The sequence below is a fragment of the Macaca nemestrina genome, chromosome 8 (assembly GCF_043159975.1).
Source record: "Macaca nemestrina isolate mMacNem1 chromosome 8, mMacNem.hap1, whole genome shotgun sequence".
Lineage (NCBI taxonomy): Eukaryota > Metazoa > Chordata > Mammalia > Primates > Cercopithecidae > Macaca > Macaca nemestrina.
In genome coordinates this window covers 87937755-87952007 of record NC_092132.1, presented here as the reverse complement: position 1 = coordinate 87952007, position 14253 = coordinate 87937755, and the positions used below count along the sequence as shown (strand labels likewise).

At 43.7% G+C, this 14253-nt stretch overlaps 1 protein-coding gene across 7 annotated transcripts in view; it reads left to right on the top strand.

The window, feature by feature from the left end:
- LOC105482255 (uncharacterized) overlaps window positions 1–8270 on the top strand; it is a 220647-nt gene extending 212377 nt beyond the window's left edge. For 5 of the 7 annotated variants that reach the window (XR_011607010.1, XR_011607012.1, XR_011607011.1 and 2 more), the window contains 2 exons: window positions 460–1264; window positions 6952–8270. Coding sequence is in view for 2 of the 7 variants with exons in the window: in XM_071068223.1 (XP_070924324.1) it covers window positions 460–637 (178 nt within the window). In the remaining 5 variants the exon portion in view is untranslated. The remainder of the gene's footprint in view (window positions 1–459; window positions 1265–6951) is intronic. The other 2 variants (XM_071068223.1, XM_071068225.1) reach the window with 2 other exon arrangements.
- Window positions 8271–14253: the final 5983 nt, after the last annotated feature.

Below are 14253 nucleotides of genomic sequence, written 5' to 3'. Positions count from 1 at the left end.
GTGGGAATTTGAGATCAGTTTGGACAACATGATAATCTCCGTCTCTTCAAAGAAAAAAAATTAGCCAGGCATGGCAGCCTACACCTGTAGTGCCAACTACTCAAGAGGCTGAGATAGGAGGATCACTTGAGCCCAGGAATTTGAGGTTGCAGTGAGCTATGCTCATGCTACTGCACTCCAGACTGGGCAACAGAGCAAGGCCTTATTTCAACAAACAAACAAACAACAACAAAAAACTGTTTCTGCCTTTGACCTCGTTGGTAACACTTTCAGTAATTTAAATCAGCAGAGGTGCATTCAACAACCTATGCATATAACAAAAGATTTTCAAAACTTTCTTAAGAACTGGAAATATCTTTATTCATTTTTGCAATGGGCATGTGTTACTTTTATAATTAATCACTCATTAAAAGTCTTTAAAAGACTCTTTTCTTCTTTTTTTTTCTATGTGCTGCATAGCTTCTTCTCAGATCCAGGAAAGGAGCTGTCCAGGATAATGAGGATAGGCTGGGGAAAGACAAGCCACGGCTTTGCCTCTGTGCCAGCTCTCATGGGCCAGGCAGATGATCCCAGGACACCCGCCTCCACAACATCAACACCCGCTCCATCCTTCATCAACAATTCAGTACCTGATTAACAAATCTGTACCCCAGGAGGTTATGCCAAGCCCAACTTCTTCCAGAGACAACAATAAGTCCAAGCCACTGCTAATGTCATTTATAAGCCGTGGGATTAAAACAGGGAAGCACTCAATTAATTAAAATTAGCCCTCTATTGAAACTATAAGCATCTTGCTTCCTAAGATTCTAGACCAAATAAGTGACTGCCAATTCTACTCTTATAGAATGAAAGAGTTTGCCATTTTTAATGTAATGAATTTTTTTCACTCTGAAATAAGATTAAATCAAAATGGTCTTAGCCTAAAAAAATTCTCTTTATTGGCGAAGAAGAAAACACCTCTTGTTACCTGTGTTCCACTTGTCAAGTTACACTAGCAATCTGAGTCTTAGTTTCTATATTTGTAAAATGGAAAAAAATAATGTGTCCCCCACGTGGCTATTGTGAAGATAAAATGAGAAGATACATGCCAAGTGCCTAATACAGGGCCTGGAGTATGGAAGTACCCAGCAAACATTCCATCTCTCCATTGGGCAAGGCAGTACTGGACAGTACCAAAAGGAGTATTGAAGGTGGGAGGAGGAAAATAAGATCTTCAAGCAGTCAAACACAACAGAATCCCAAAGTTACAACCAAAAGGGGTTAGGTATGTTTTACAGAAAATGTTAAGAAGGATAAGTGAAAAGTATTACATAGATATATTTGTGTATGATACGCTTCTGTAATAGGTATAATCTGAATATGAAATCAGAATTCCTGGGCTCTGGGAATCAGGGTTTTGATTGTTTTCTAAGAAAGATTAGTTTCTTCTGCTCCAGAATTTCATACAGATTAAATTTTATAGCCAGGCACTATCGCTCACACCTATAATCTCAGCACTTTGGGAGGCCAAGGTAGGAGGATCCCTTGAGTCTAGGAGTTAGAGACCAGCCTGGGCAACATACTCAGACCCTGCCTCTATGAAAAATTTTTCAGGCCTGGTGGTGCATACCTGTAGTCAGCAGGTAGAGGTGGGAGAACGCCTTGAGCCCAGGAGGTTGAGGCTACAGTAAGCTGTGATTGTGCCACTGCACTCCAGTCTGGGTGACAGAGAGAGACCCTGTCTTAAAAAAAAAGTCAGTATGAAATCTCTTGCATAAGCCATCTTTTACCTAGCATAGTGATTTTGCAATTTATTTACACTACTGCATGAACCAGTGAATTATTCTTTTTTGTTGCTGAGAAGCATTTTATTGCATGAATATACCACAATTTATTTATCTACTAATGGACATCTGGGCTTCTTTGAGGATTTGCAAGTTATAAAGAAAACAGATACTGATGTTTTTGTTGATGTCTTTTTGTGAACTAGAATATCTCTTTCTACTTTAATGAATGAGTCATCTTACCTTTAAATTGTCATCACTTCCACATCTTTCATTGCTATTGACGCTATGCATTTTCTTCCTTTGATAATAGAATAATTATCAAAATAATTTCTCTGATAATAGAATAATCCCATTTCTTGAATACTCACTATAGTGACAGGCTATCTAATTTGTCCTCATAAGATTTCTGCAAAGTAGATATAATCATAACCATTTTACAATGAAGAAATAAGTGCAGGCTCATTAAGCAGTTGGATATGTGGACTCTGAATTACTACTGAAGTTGGGGTCTCTAGGCCACACTGTGGCTCTCTTGGGCTGTGACAATGGCTTCTGAGAAAACCACCTGGACTTGTCCTTTGCTCACATCCTGGAGGGGCATCTAGACCTACACATTATGCATTTTTACCAATTTTAATTATTTTGGCAACAAGTTCCTTGCAGTTAGATTTGTGATGTATTTTTCTCAACACACTGCCTATGGGCCCCTCCCAAATGATAACAGGCCATGGCATTTGGAGACAGCCCACCCTAATGGAAGAATCAGGAGAGAAGGGATGCAATCCTCTAGAAGCCTGCCTACATGTAAGACCCCATGTCAAATGTTAAACCATGCACTTGACTCTCTCAAGTTGCCTGCTTGGCCCTCTTCCAAGTGTACTTTAATTTCATTCCTGCCCTTAAAACAATTTAATACGCTTTCATTCCTGCTCTAAAACTTGACTCAGTCTCTCACTCTGCCTTATGTCCCTTGATCAAATTCTTTCTTCTGAGGAGGCAAGTGTTGAGGTTCCTGCAGTCCCCTATGGATTCATTGCTGCTAACATACTTTTTTGCTGCATGACTCAGATACATTTCCTGGCAGTAAGATACATCTATGCCTCACATTCTCTGGTTGGAGGTGTTCAACCCCTGTAGAGAGTTTCGTTCTCTCCTTTTGCTCTCCTTTTGCTCTCCTGCTTATTAACCAACCCTCAAAATGATTTCTCTTGGCCACACTGCCTCTGGCCACACTTCCGCTGGCTGTGTCTCAGCTTACCCTCACCAGTGACTTGCAGGGGCTGGAAGAACCCTGGAGTCAACACCAAGTAGACCTAGACACTACTGGCTTTTCTGGACAGGAGTGGTAGGGCTAAATCCTAATACCATGCAATATCTGGGGTTTCCTCTACTTTTTCAACTAACATTTGGCTCTTTCCCAAAAACTCACACTGCCTATTCTTCTGTTCTCTCTGTGTGTATTCTAAAATGCCCTTGCACACCTGCCAGACCATCTGCCTCAAGGGCAACTCTGCCTCCTTTGCTTTCACTTTGAATGCCCTGTGACTTCTTAAACACACACTTTCTGTTATTTGTGTACCTGTGGCTCTTGCTGCATTTGCTTGACAGCAAAGACATGGGCTACCTTGCTGATATCCCCTGATATTTATACTTGTTTCTACCCTGCCAGCTTGGAAGACCTGTCTGCTGGCACATTACTAGAACAGACGCTAATCACAACCCCAGCTCTCCTATTTCATCATCACTTACCACACACTTTTCGTTCTTGTTATGCTTCAGGGCTAACTTTTTTGGTGACTTTTGAAGCAGTTTATATGCCTGCACAGGGCCTTAAGCAGTAGCCTTTTAAGGAACCCATCTACTTGCTTTTTTTTGAGGTAGTACCTCTTTGAGAGGAGAAGAAATTCTTTCTTCGCCATTTGCAGATTCTTACACTAAGCCCCAAGTCCTCCAAAGGTTACTACTTTATGTCAGGAGGGAAAATAAATGCTACCTTCTCGAGTCCAAAGCCTGCTGTCTTGGGGAGCACCGGAAGGCTTTCCATGAGTATTCCTCTCGCTTCCTTCCATTTATTATTGTAGCTTTCGTTTCTCAAATCAATTCCACACCCTTCTTAATATGCATCAAGGCCTTAAAGGTCCTATTCGAAGGGAAGTCAGTCCAGCCCCTTTGGAGCAGTTAGCTAAAAAACAGGCTTCTCATCTACTTAAAGAATATGGGAAATGGAAATCTGAGAAAAGGGATAATTATTTTGTTGCTCAAATGCTCTGAGTGAGAGTCATTCTCAGGTCATAGAGACAAGGATGGAGGCTGGGCCAAGGCCACAGGCACAAGAGACCCATAGGACAGAGATGAAGGTTTATCCTAGGCTAACCCATGACCATTAGAGCAGAGATGAAGGCAAGGTAAGGAGTACAAAGTAAGACTGGTTTATTCCAGAACCCCAAGGATAAAGAGGGACCCCACCTTGTTCACTCCAGTAGTTTTCCTGTCCTCAAGTCAGTAATCATGATGAGATGGTACCAAGGTTAAGGGTACATGGTAGGACCAGTTCATTCCAGAAGCCTAAGGATGAATGGCAGACACCCCATTTGGGATAATAGAACAGTAAGAGGGGAGGCCTTCTTTTTCCTTTTTCCTTTATTTCTCTTCTGTTCTCAATTTGAGGTGGGTAATTCCATCTCCATACCACAGGCCATGCCCCTCAGATGCATCCTTAAGAACTGGGAAAAGTCTGATCACCTAAACAAAAGTTAGGTTTCCTTAGTAATACTGTTTGGCCTAGAAATGAACTGGGAAAAAATTACAAAAGTGAACCTTAACATCCAGTGTTCTTAGGCAGAAAATCCTCAAATTAGCATGCTAAGTATTTTATAACTGAGATCAGAACAAGGAGGACAGGGCTCAGGAAAAAACTAAATGCAGAGAGAAGAGGCAGGTTCAACTATTGGCTGCTCTGCCAGTCAACAGCTCCCTCCAGGTTGCCCTAAGGACACTCCTCCAGGTAACTGCAATCAGTGTGGGAAGCCAGGTCACTGGAAGGTGAACTGCCTAATGGGATAAAAGGGAAGAAGCTCTGCATGGAATGCCCTCTCTGCCACAAGCTCGGCCACAGGAAACAGGACTGCTCTGAGGGCAGAAGGGCCCTTGGGATGGAATCCCAATCCCTGATGGTTTTGAGCAGAAGGGACCCTCTGCTCCAGCTGGCTCCCAGATCAGACATGGTCATCAATAGGACAATGCCAAGGGCAAGTCGAGGTGGCAAGTAAAATTGTGAATTTCTCTTTTGCGTTTAAGAGCTGCCTACTCTGCTAATTTCCTTCTCTAAGCAATTTTCCTCCAAATCATGTCAGATAATGGGGACAAATGGCACCCCCTGCCTCCAAAAGAAAAGATTCACACCCCTTTGGGGCAAAAATATATTTCCAAGATGGGTGCCTGTTCAATATTCACCCAACCTCTAAATTCATCTCTCCCTCTAATAGTTCCATTTCTTCTGCAAAAGTTACCTAAATCTTTAAGCAATAACTTTAACTTGGACAGTCTTACCTCAGGGGTTTAAAAATAGCCCACATTCATTCAAATGCATCCTAGCAATAAAACCAAGCAATCTCTTGAGGGGAGATAACTTCTATGGTATGCAGACAACCTCTTTACTTGCTCCACCTTCACTGGACTCACAGAGCAACACACAGTACAAACCATAAGTTCCTAATAGAAGGAAAATGACTTTTGTCTAGTTCAAAGGTTATAAAGGTAAAGGTATTTCTGGGAAGAAAGGTTATAAATAAAAGAGACTTTATATGAAAAAGGATCTTGTATGGTAAATTTTTGTCCTACAGTAAAATAACTGGTTGTTTAAAAAGGGATGTTTAGGACAAGTCAGAAAGTCGAAGTATGTCATAGATGGTCTGGGGAAGTTACAAAAAATCATGAAAGGGAATTTAAAAAAGAAATGTTGAACAATTTTAAAGATTATGAGATCTACTAAATGCTTCATAAGCTGTTACTGTGACTCTTAACTTTACAATTTCTGTGCTCTTAAGCTATGTAAGGCTGGAGACATACAGAGTTACCTGTGCCCCTTAGCTATGCTAGAAAGTGTCAGAGATTGTCCACATTTCTGTCTGGTGTCCTAGGGTCCATATTTAGTACATAATTAAAATAACTTGCCAGGTTTTTCACCAAAAGTCAAAGTTGCTAAGAGTTAACGGTGTAACTGTATTTGAGACTACTGGAAAAACAGTTTTATGTGTAAGGTATGTAAGGAAAGTAGAATGTGTTTTTGGTAAAAGATTATAAGAAAGCATGAAAGTGTGGGTTTTTTTGCTTAGTTTAAATGATTACAGGATTGTTTTAAGTGAGACAGAATAAATCTGAAGGGTTGAGCATGTTATGAAAGGTTTGTGAAGGATTAATGTTGTAGAAGAAATTCTGTTTGTAAACCTATAGGCTAAAGTTAAAGGGGTATTATTCATTTTATCCATATATTGAACATTGAAAAAAGCACAATATTGTTTTCTTAGAACATTATTCTTCACTTTAACAAAAAAAACTGTAAAGGGTTATAAAAGGTTTATGAGAATCTTACCTTATGGTCAAACTGATTAAGATTGAATAGATTTGTCTATAAGGTTTTATTAAGAATTAGGTTTAACATCAATAGTATAGATGTGTTATTGGTATGTGTTCCAAAATTTTATGTAAAACTCCAATTATTATAATATATCTCAGTATTAATTATCAGTAATAATTATAAGTGTTATGTTAAATTATTGTGTACCACAGAGGTAACAAAATTTCTTGTTAATTATGTCTTTGACTGTGGCTGCTGCAAGACATTTTTTTATCCATAGACAATTGTTGTCTTATTTTGATCCTCTTTAAAAGGTAGTTTTATAATAAGCTATAAAACTTTGACAGGTGCTTTGGCTGTAGGTTTCTGATAACTTTGGAGATTGTGACATCAAAATGAAGACATGCAAATAATTATATGCAAATAATTATTCTTGCTGTTCTTTTTGCAAATAAGACTAGAGCTTATTAGCAGACAAATCAGTCCTATCATAACTTCTTTTTAAGAAAAATGAGAACTGGAGAGAAACATTTATGTTAAAAAACTATGGTACACCTGTTACTAGATTCTAGTCTTATCAGTTGTTTTTAATTTTGTTCTGCAATTTAGACTACCCCTGTTTATTCCTGTGAACCAACCAGTGACTTCTGGCTGCAGCTCAAAAGAAACAAGAGGAATGTGCTGTCAAATTCCAGATGATCCTCAGCAAGGGATACCATCCTCTCAATATTCAAGAGTTACCCTTCTACAGGGGACCGTTAGATTGCCCATCAGTGGGACATGACAGGTGAAATAGTGCTCATGTCTCCCTTGGACCTGACCAGATACTGCTTTCAACAACCCATGGAGCCAATTTGCCCTGACAGCTAGCAAGAGGCCAAGACCCACAAAACAACCACCACCATGCGGCAGTTACAGAAGACCGAACTTCATCCATTGTCTCAAAGAATTGGACACTTACTCTCTTGAGAAGGGAGATGTTACAGTAGGTAGCTAGTTAGACACAAGCAGGGCAGGAGAGATGCCCCTGGCAACCCACTACCAGCAATGTCAGGTAATCACCACATGATGGTTAGGCGGTTGTTACACTGTCTCTCTAACACAATAGTTGGTCACAGCCAGCACCAGGAAAAAGCAGTCTTCCAACAGATAGAACGACCTGAAGGTGGTGATCAGTAGCTTCCCAATAAGGTCTCGGGAGTTGGGAGAGTGAGCTCAAGCATGCACACTAAGAGGCAAAATGGTGGAGTTTAACTGGTATATGACCTTTCTTTGAGAACATTTGACTGGTAAGGGAGGAATGCCTCAAGTGAGCATGTGTACAACTACAGTAAACACACTGTGCATGCGGCCCCTCTCAAATGCTGAGAGACCACTGCACATGTGAACAGCCCATCCTGAGGGAAGAATCAGAGGAGAAGGGATACAACCATTCAGACACATGCCCCCAAAGTCAAAGGTTGAAGCATTCACTTGACTCTCTCAAGTTGCCTGCTTTGCCCTCTTCCAAGTGTATTTTACTTCCTTTCATTTCTGCCCTAATATCTTAAAATAAACTTTCATTCTTGCTCTAAAACTTGCCTCAGTCTCTCTCTCTCTCTCTCTCTCTCTCTCTCTCTCTCTGCCTTATGTTGCTTGGTTGAATTCTTTTTTTTTTTTTAAGGAGGCAAGAATTGAGGTTGCTGCAGATCTGTATGGACATGTCACTACTAACACTAAAGTGAAGGAGTCATAGTACAAACTCAGGCATCTGGCCCCAGAATCAGCACACACTTTGCCATTGTGCTATTTTTTTTTTTCATTTTTCTTGTTTAACTACTCTAAATGCCTACTCTGATTCTCATTCCATCAGGTAGCAGGAAGTCTACCTCAAACAAGTCTAGCCCTCCTTTCCCTGTTATGGCTCAATCCCAAGAAACTTGCCAAGGACCAGGCCCTGTGGGGTTGGGGGTGTGTTTAGGGAGAGGGGGATGAGTGTGCGCTTGGGGGTGGTCCATGCTGTGTTGAGGCATTCTCTACTCCTGTAGCCTCGGTCACAGGTCCCTGCAGGTCCCAGCAGTGGCCTCCTTGCCCTTGACTGCAAGATGGCTGGGTTCCGGCAGAAGAGTTTAGCTCCCTGCACCCCTCTTGGGTACTCTGTGAAGGCTTCCCTCTGCTCCTGTCTTCCCTGGGGTTCTGGAAGATTCCACCCTTGCTGCCTCATCCTGTGCACAACCACATCTGGTCCCCTGGCGTGTCATTGAGCTGGGCAAAGGGGATGCTGTCTTGCCGCCTCCTTGGGACTTACATGGGGACAGGTCTTTGTTCACCTCTGTTGTAGGATTCTTTAATCATATTTGGAATTTCTAGCATAATTGTCCCTGAACATCCTTTTAAATCATCCTTAAATTCAATGTTTTGGGCAAAGAAAATGTAAGTTTGTGATCTCTTGGGCCCGCCATTGGCCTAAATAGGCCATTCTTTGCTACAGTGGAGCTACAGCCTTCTCTTGTTCCCTGCTATTTCCTGGCTCTTGGGCAGAGGGGGTGTAAAGGCCCCATGGCTCTTGCACACTCTGAGGCACAGTGGTATGAGGAAGGTGGCTCAGGCTGCAGAACTTCCAGAGGCCTGTGGGGTGGCAGCTCTGGAACTGGGTACTCATGGGAATTACAGTCAGAACTCAGGGCTCCATGAACCTGGCCTGAGCCAGAGAACAAGTCACTGCTTATTTAGGTACAGAGGAGACCCTGGAGGTCATCAGTGTGAATGCTTGGAGACCAGGGGGACAGAATACTGCCCAGTAATTGTGAATCAAAGGCTCCACCTTCTTCACAAGCAGCAAATATTCTAGAACCTAGTGAAATCTCAGGCCTGATAGGATGTGCCCTAGTCCTAGAACATTTAAGTTGTTGTAGTGAAAGGTATGTCAATTCAGAGACACGACTTAGGGATGGATAGATTACTGCACAAGAAGGCAAATCCCCTGCTTCCCACCCTATCTGAGAGTGTTGTCCCACAGCCACTGACCCCAGGTCTCCAGTTCATACCCAATCTGTGTTCTCTGCAGGGGAAACAGCTGCAGAGCCCTCTGCTCCTGGAAGGCAAGGGTAAGATTATCGAGACCTCAGGGCTGGGCCTTTGGCACTTGAGAGGTTCCAAGCACCCACGCCTGAATGGCTGACCAGAGTGACTAGAAAGCACAGACTCCTTTTGCATCCAGGTCACCATCAGGTTACCTTCTGCACCAATCTGGCTCCTCTATGTCCCCCATACAACCAGACTCATCCCTTTGCTCATGCCATTTCCCCTTCAGTGAATGCCTTCCCACTAGAAGAAGTCTAATGGACTACAGGTACACAAGAGGTGGTGAAATGATAACCCTGGGACTTATGATGTGTTTTATTATTTTTGCTATTACAGGCATGACCCTGCTTTCCTAGTTGTGTTATAGGTCCCTCCCCCCTTTTTTTTTTTGAGATGGAGTCTTGCTCTGTCACCCAATAGTGGCAAAATCTCGGCTTACTGCAACCTCTACCTCCTGAGTTCAAGTGATTCTCCTGCCTCAGCCTCCCAAGTAGCTGGGATTACAGGCACCTGCAACCATGCCTGGCTAATTTTTGTATTGTTAGTAGAGGCGGAGTTTCACAATGTTGGCCAGGCTGGTCTCAAACTCCTGACCTCAAGTGATCTGTCCACCTTGGCCTCTCCAAGTGCTGGGATTACAGGTGTGACCCACCACACCCAGCCAGATCACATTTTAAAGTAACAGATGAACACCTCTGAAGCCACCATTTAGCCTGAAAGCTAGGGCCTTAGCAATGGCTGACATTGGCTGTGTGTTCCAACCCATCCCACCTGATCCCTGCCTTCTCCAAGGTAGTCAACACCCTGAATCCCATGTGCCTTCTTTCTGTGTTTTCCTTTTTCTTTTATTTTGAGACAGGGTCTTGCTCTGTTGCCTGGCTATAGTGCAGTGATGTGAACACAGCTTACTGTAGTCTCAACTTCCTGGGCTCAGGCAATCCTCTTGGTTCAGCCACTTGAGTAGCTAGGACTATAGGCACATGCCACCATGCCTGGCTAATTTTTGTAGTTTTTATAGAGACAGGGTTTCACCATTTTGCCCAGGCCAGTCTTGAACTCCTGGGCTCAAGTAATCTGCCTGCCTAGGCCTCCCAAAGTGCTGGGATTACAGGCGTGGGCCACTGCACCTCACCTATTTTCCTTTTCTGTCCTCTCATCTTATCTATTCCTTGGAGTCCTAAGATGTTTATATGACATTTTAACTCTCTTTACCTGCTTTAAGAAGGTGTCATGCTGTTTGCAATGTTTTAGGACTTATTTTTCTTACTTAATAATAAGTTGATATGCATTGTCCATACTGTTAGTGGTCACTGCAGTTCCTCTCTTTTGACTGCTGAATGGCACTCCATGGTAGGAACACCCCTCAGTTTGCTTATCCTTTCTTCCATCAGTGGGCATTTGAACAGTCTTACTGTAAACATCTTTGTGTAAAAGTTTTCTAAGGTGTACACCTACAAGTGGAATTGCTGGGTCATTGTGTATGAGACTGTTCCTCTGAAGGCTGTTTAGCTATTTTCCTGAGTGGTTGACTCATTTATACTCCCACAGCCAACAGGTAGACCAGCTATGCACCACCTCTTCCCCAGCACTCGCCAGGGTCAGCCTTTTCCATTTGTGCCACTGGAGTGGTGGTAAAATGGCATCTAACTGTGTCCTGTGCCATTTCCTGCTCATCTGTGCTTCCAGGCCCAATTCACAAATGACTGCCCGAGAAGCTCTCCTTAACCAGCACACGTGTCCTGATCTCTGTTTTGACAGCCATTTACTGTTTGATGTTTTCTGCCACCTCCCCACGGGGTCCTTCACCTCTTTACATCAGAGGATATCACATTTCTTTTCTAACTCTTGTATCAGGTGCAAGGGCAGTGTGTGGTGCATAGTAGATCCTTCAATGGATTATTTCTGCTTGAAAAAGCAGAATTGTTGTTTACACAGATGAAGGAAGTCAAACGCCATCTGCGAGAGATGCAGCAGGGTCCTAACGGTACTGTGGATAGGAAGCTGGGCAGCGAGTTCGTGATTGCAGGTCGGAGCTGGCCAGGTGAGACCCTAGTTAGCCACTCTCTGAAGGCCTCACAGTGGCAGCTACTTGGAGGAGTGTGAGTTCATCCAGCAGGCTTAAAGCCAGGCCTCTGGGAGCTGAGACCTGTCATGGGTCAGCTGATGTTTCTCCTGGGAGGGACAGACCTCGCCATCTGTCAGGAGGAAATAAAATCACCAGCTCATTATGAGGCCTGCTGCAGTCAGAACACTGTCTTCACACTCAGCTCCTGCGAGTTGGAAGCTCTCAGCCAGGAGCATGGGGCAGGGCGGGATTCCAGTGAGTTCATCTATGACTACAGGTACATGGCACCACTCCATGTACCAAGACACCCCATGTGCCATGTGCCAGGCCAGTCAGGGGCTGTGGTGGCCTGCCTGGTGTGTGCCCAGGGACATGGGCAGGGGTGCAGGGACAATACTATTTATCAAAGCCTGCCTGGAGAGGGTTTTGTTTCTCTGAAGAAAGTTGGCAGCTTGAGGGAGGTAAGGACTAGGCCAGGATGACCAAGTCCCACCACGCTGCCCCTCTTTGCTTGACTGGAGGGTTTCTGCCAAGTGCCTCTGTATTCCACTGAGGGCCAATGGAGCTGCCTCACTGTGGCCTCAGGACCAGAGGATGTGACAAAAACCAGGAGAGGAGTGGGGAGGAGACTGTTCAGTTTTTGCTTCTCCAAACATAGTCTTCTCTGTGTGAGTCACTGACCGGGATTCTGCCCTGGTTTTTGTTTCCCTGCCATCTCCCTACAACCCAGGGAAGTAGTAACAAGCCTCCTGCTCACCATTGTTTCAGGCTTCTGCTCTTGATCTAGCAGTGATCCCTTCCATTGCCATGGGCTTTTGCATTTTTAAGGAATGTTCCCATCCATTGTGCCATTTGATCTTCACTATGTGTGCTCGTCACAAGCTTCCTTACAGGATCCCCATTTGTGCTAGTTCTATGTGGGTTCATTTTTGAGCTCTGACCCAATTCTCCTCAGGCCTATCGCTCTTCCTATCCTGAGTTCTTGCATCCTGGCAAGCTAGTCTTACGGGTGCTCAGACTATTTTTGATGTGGAGTGAAGGGACCTTATGTCCCAACAACGTGAAAGGTGCTGAAGTTATTACACACACAGTAAACACCTGTTATGCAATTATCTGCACTTAGCTTAGTCCACCTATTCTAGGTGCTCCTGAATTCTGTTATTCATTTAAGGAATACTGAAGGTACCATGTGAGAGTATGCTAAGGATACAGACACCTAATGCATGGTCTTACCCTCAGTGGGAAGAGACTTATATCCAGCCACTGCAAAGGTGGTCACGAAAGGTATGGGTTCAGTGGCCTCCAAGCAAAACATCTGCCCTTGGGAGGGAGGCAGACCTAGCTCTGCTGTTTACCAGCAACGTAACATTGGCCAAGCAACCTATCCTTCTTGCAGTTTCTCTGTAAAGGGTCACACAAGAGCTATCATTTACCTTCTGCCTGCAGGGTTTCAGCTGCTTCACGGTCATTACTACCAGTTAATTCTCACAACACACTGAGGCCAGCATTAATTCCATTTAACAGATGAGAAAACTGAAGCTCCAACAAACAAGTAGCTTGCCCAGTTCACCCAGTAAGTGGTAGAGTACAGAATCAAATCCACCAATGTTTGGCTTCTAAACTCAAGTTCTTTTCATTCCTCGATTCTGCCTCATAGGCCTGTTGTGAAGATTAAACGAGATTTTTAATGCAAAATATCCAGAACAAAGCCTAGATGGCAGCAGGGTCCTGGTGAGAAGTAGCTACTGTGATCTCACGTGGATTTGTCCTCCCTTCATTCATTGCTGCTCCATGGCACCATGCACCTCTCACATAAAAGATAGGGGCCTATTTTTCCCTTGTAATAATTAATCCATGTGCCAATGTGTTTATAGAAAGCAGCTCATGCTGTGCCTTTCATTTCTAAGGATCCAATCATGTTTAGCAAGCAGGCTCCCACATGCCTTTCATTTCTAAGGATCCAATCATGTTTAGCAAGCAGGCTCCCACATGCAAGGCCAGATTCTTTCAGCTGAAGAATGGGGAAGAAATTATCCAGGAATTCTGACAAAGAAAGTAATTACTCCAGTCTGACATACATCAGTTACTGGTGCCCAAACTGGGCTTTTTTGTCTAAATTACCTGAGCGATGTGTCTGCATCAACTCAGGTGCATTTGGTTATTTTTCTTATTGGCTCTTTCACCAAGTGGGTGTTCATCAGCCATCACTCCTCATCCCGCACAGGTGGGGCAGCAGGAAGGCAAGGGCTCAAGCCTGAACTGGGTTGGGCAGCTTTCATTCCCCTGTAAGTGCACACAGTTGTCTGGGGAAAAGGGGAAAGTTCTAGAGCACCTCCTCACCCACAAAACTTCCATGATTGTGCCAGCGGTGAGGTCTCTTTCTTTTCTTTTCCTGAAGTCTTTCTCCTCGCTGTAGTCCTTCTGGTTCTTCTGTTGTGACCATCCCAGGCGCCCACGTGGTTCTGGTGAGCCATCAGCTAATCCCCCCTGGGCATTATCTAGCCTGGGCATTTTAGTAACTATGATACTGCTTATATTTCTGCAACACTTGGCTTTCACATCCATTATCTCATCTAATCCTCACACCAGCGCTTAGAGACAGACATCAGCATTGCCACTTTAGATGGGGAAAAAAACTAAGAAAGAGAGAGAACGTGTTTATCCAGGTCACCAGGGCAGTGAGGGCAGAGCTAGTACCAAAACAAGGGAGGAAACTCAGGACTAGGCTTCCTGGCACCTGGGCAAGTTCTCCTTCCATGACCACATTCTATAGTGTTCAAAAA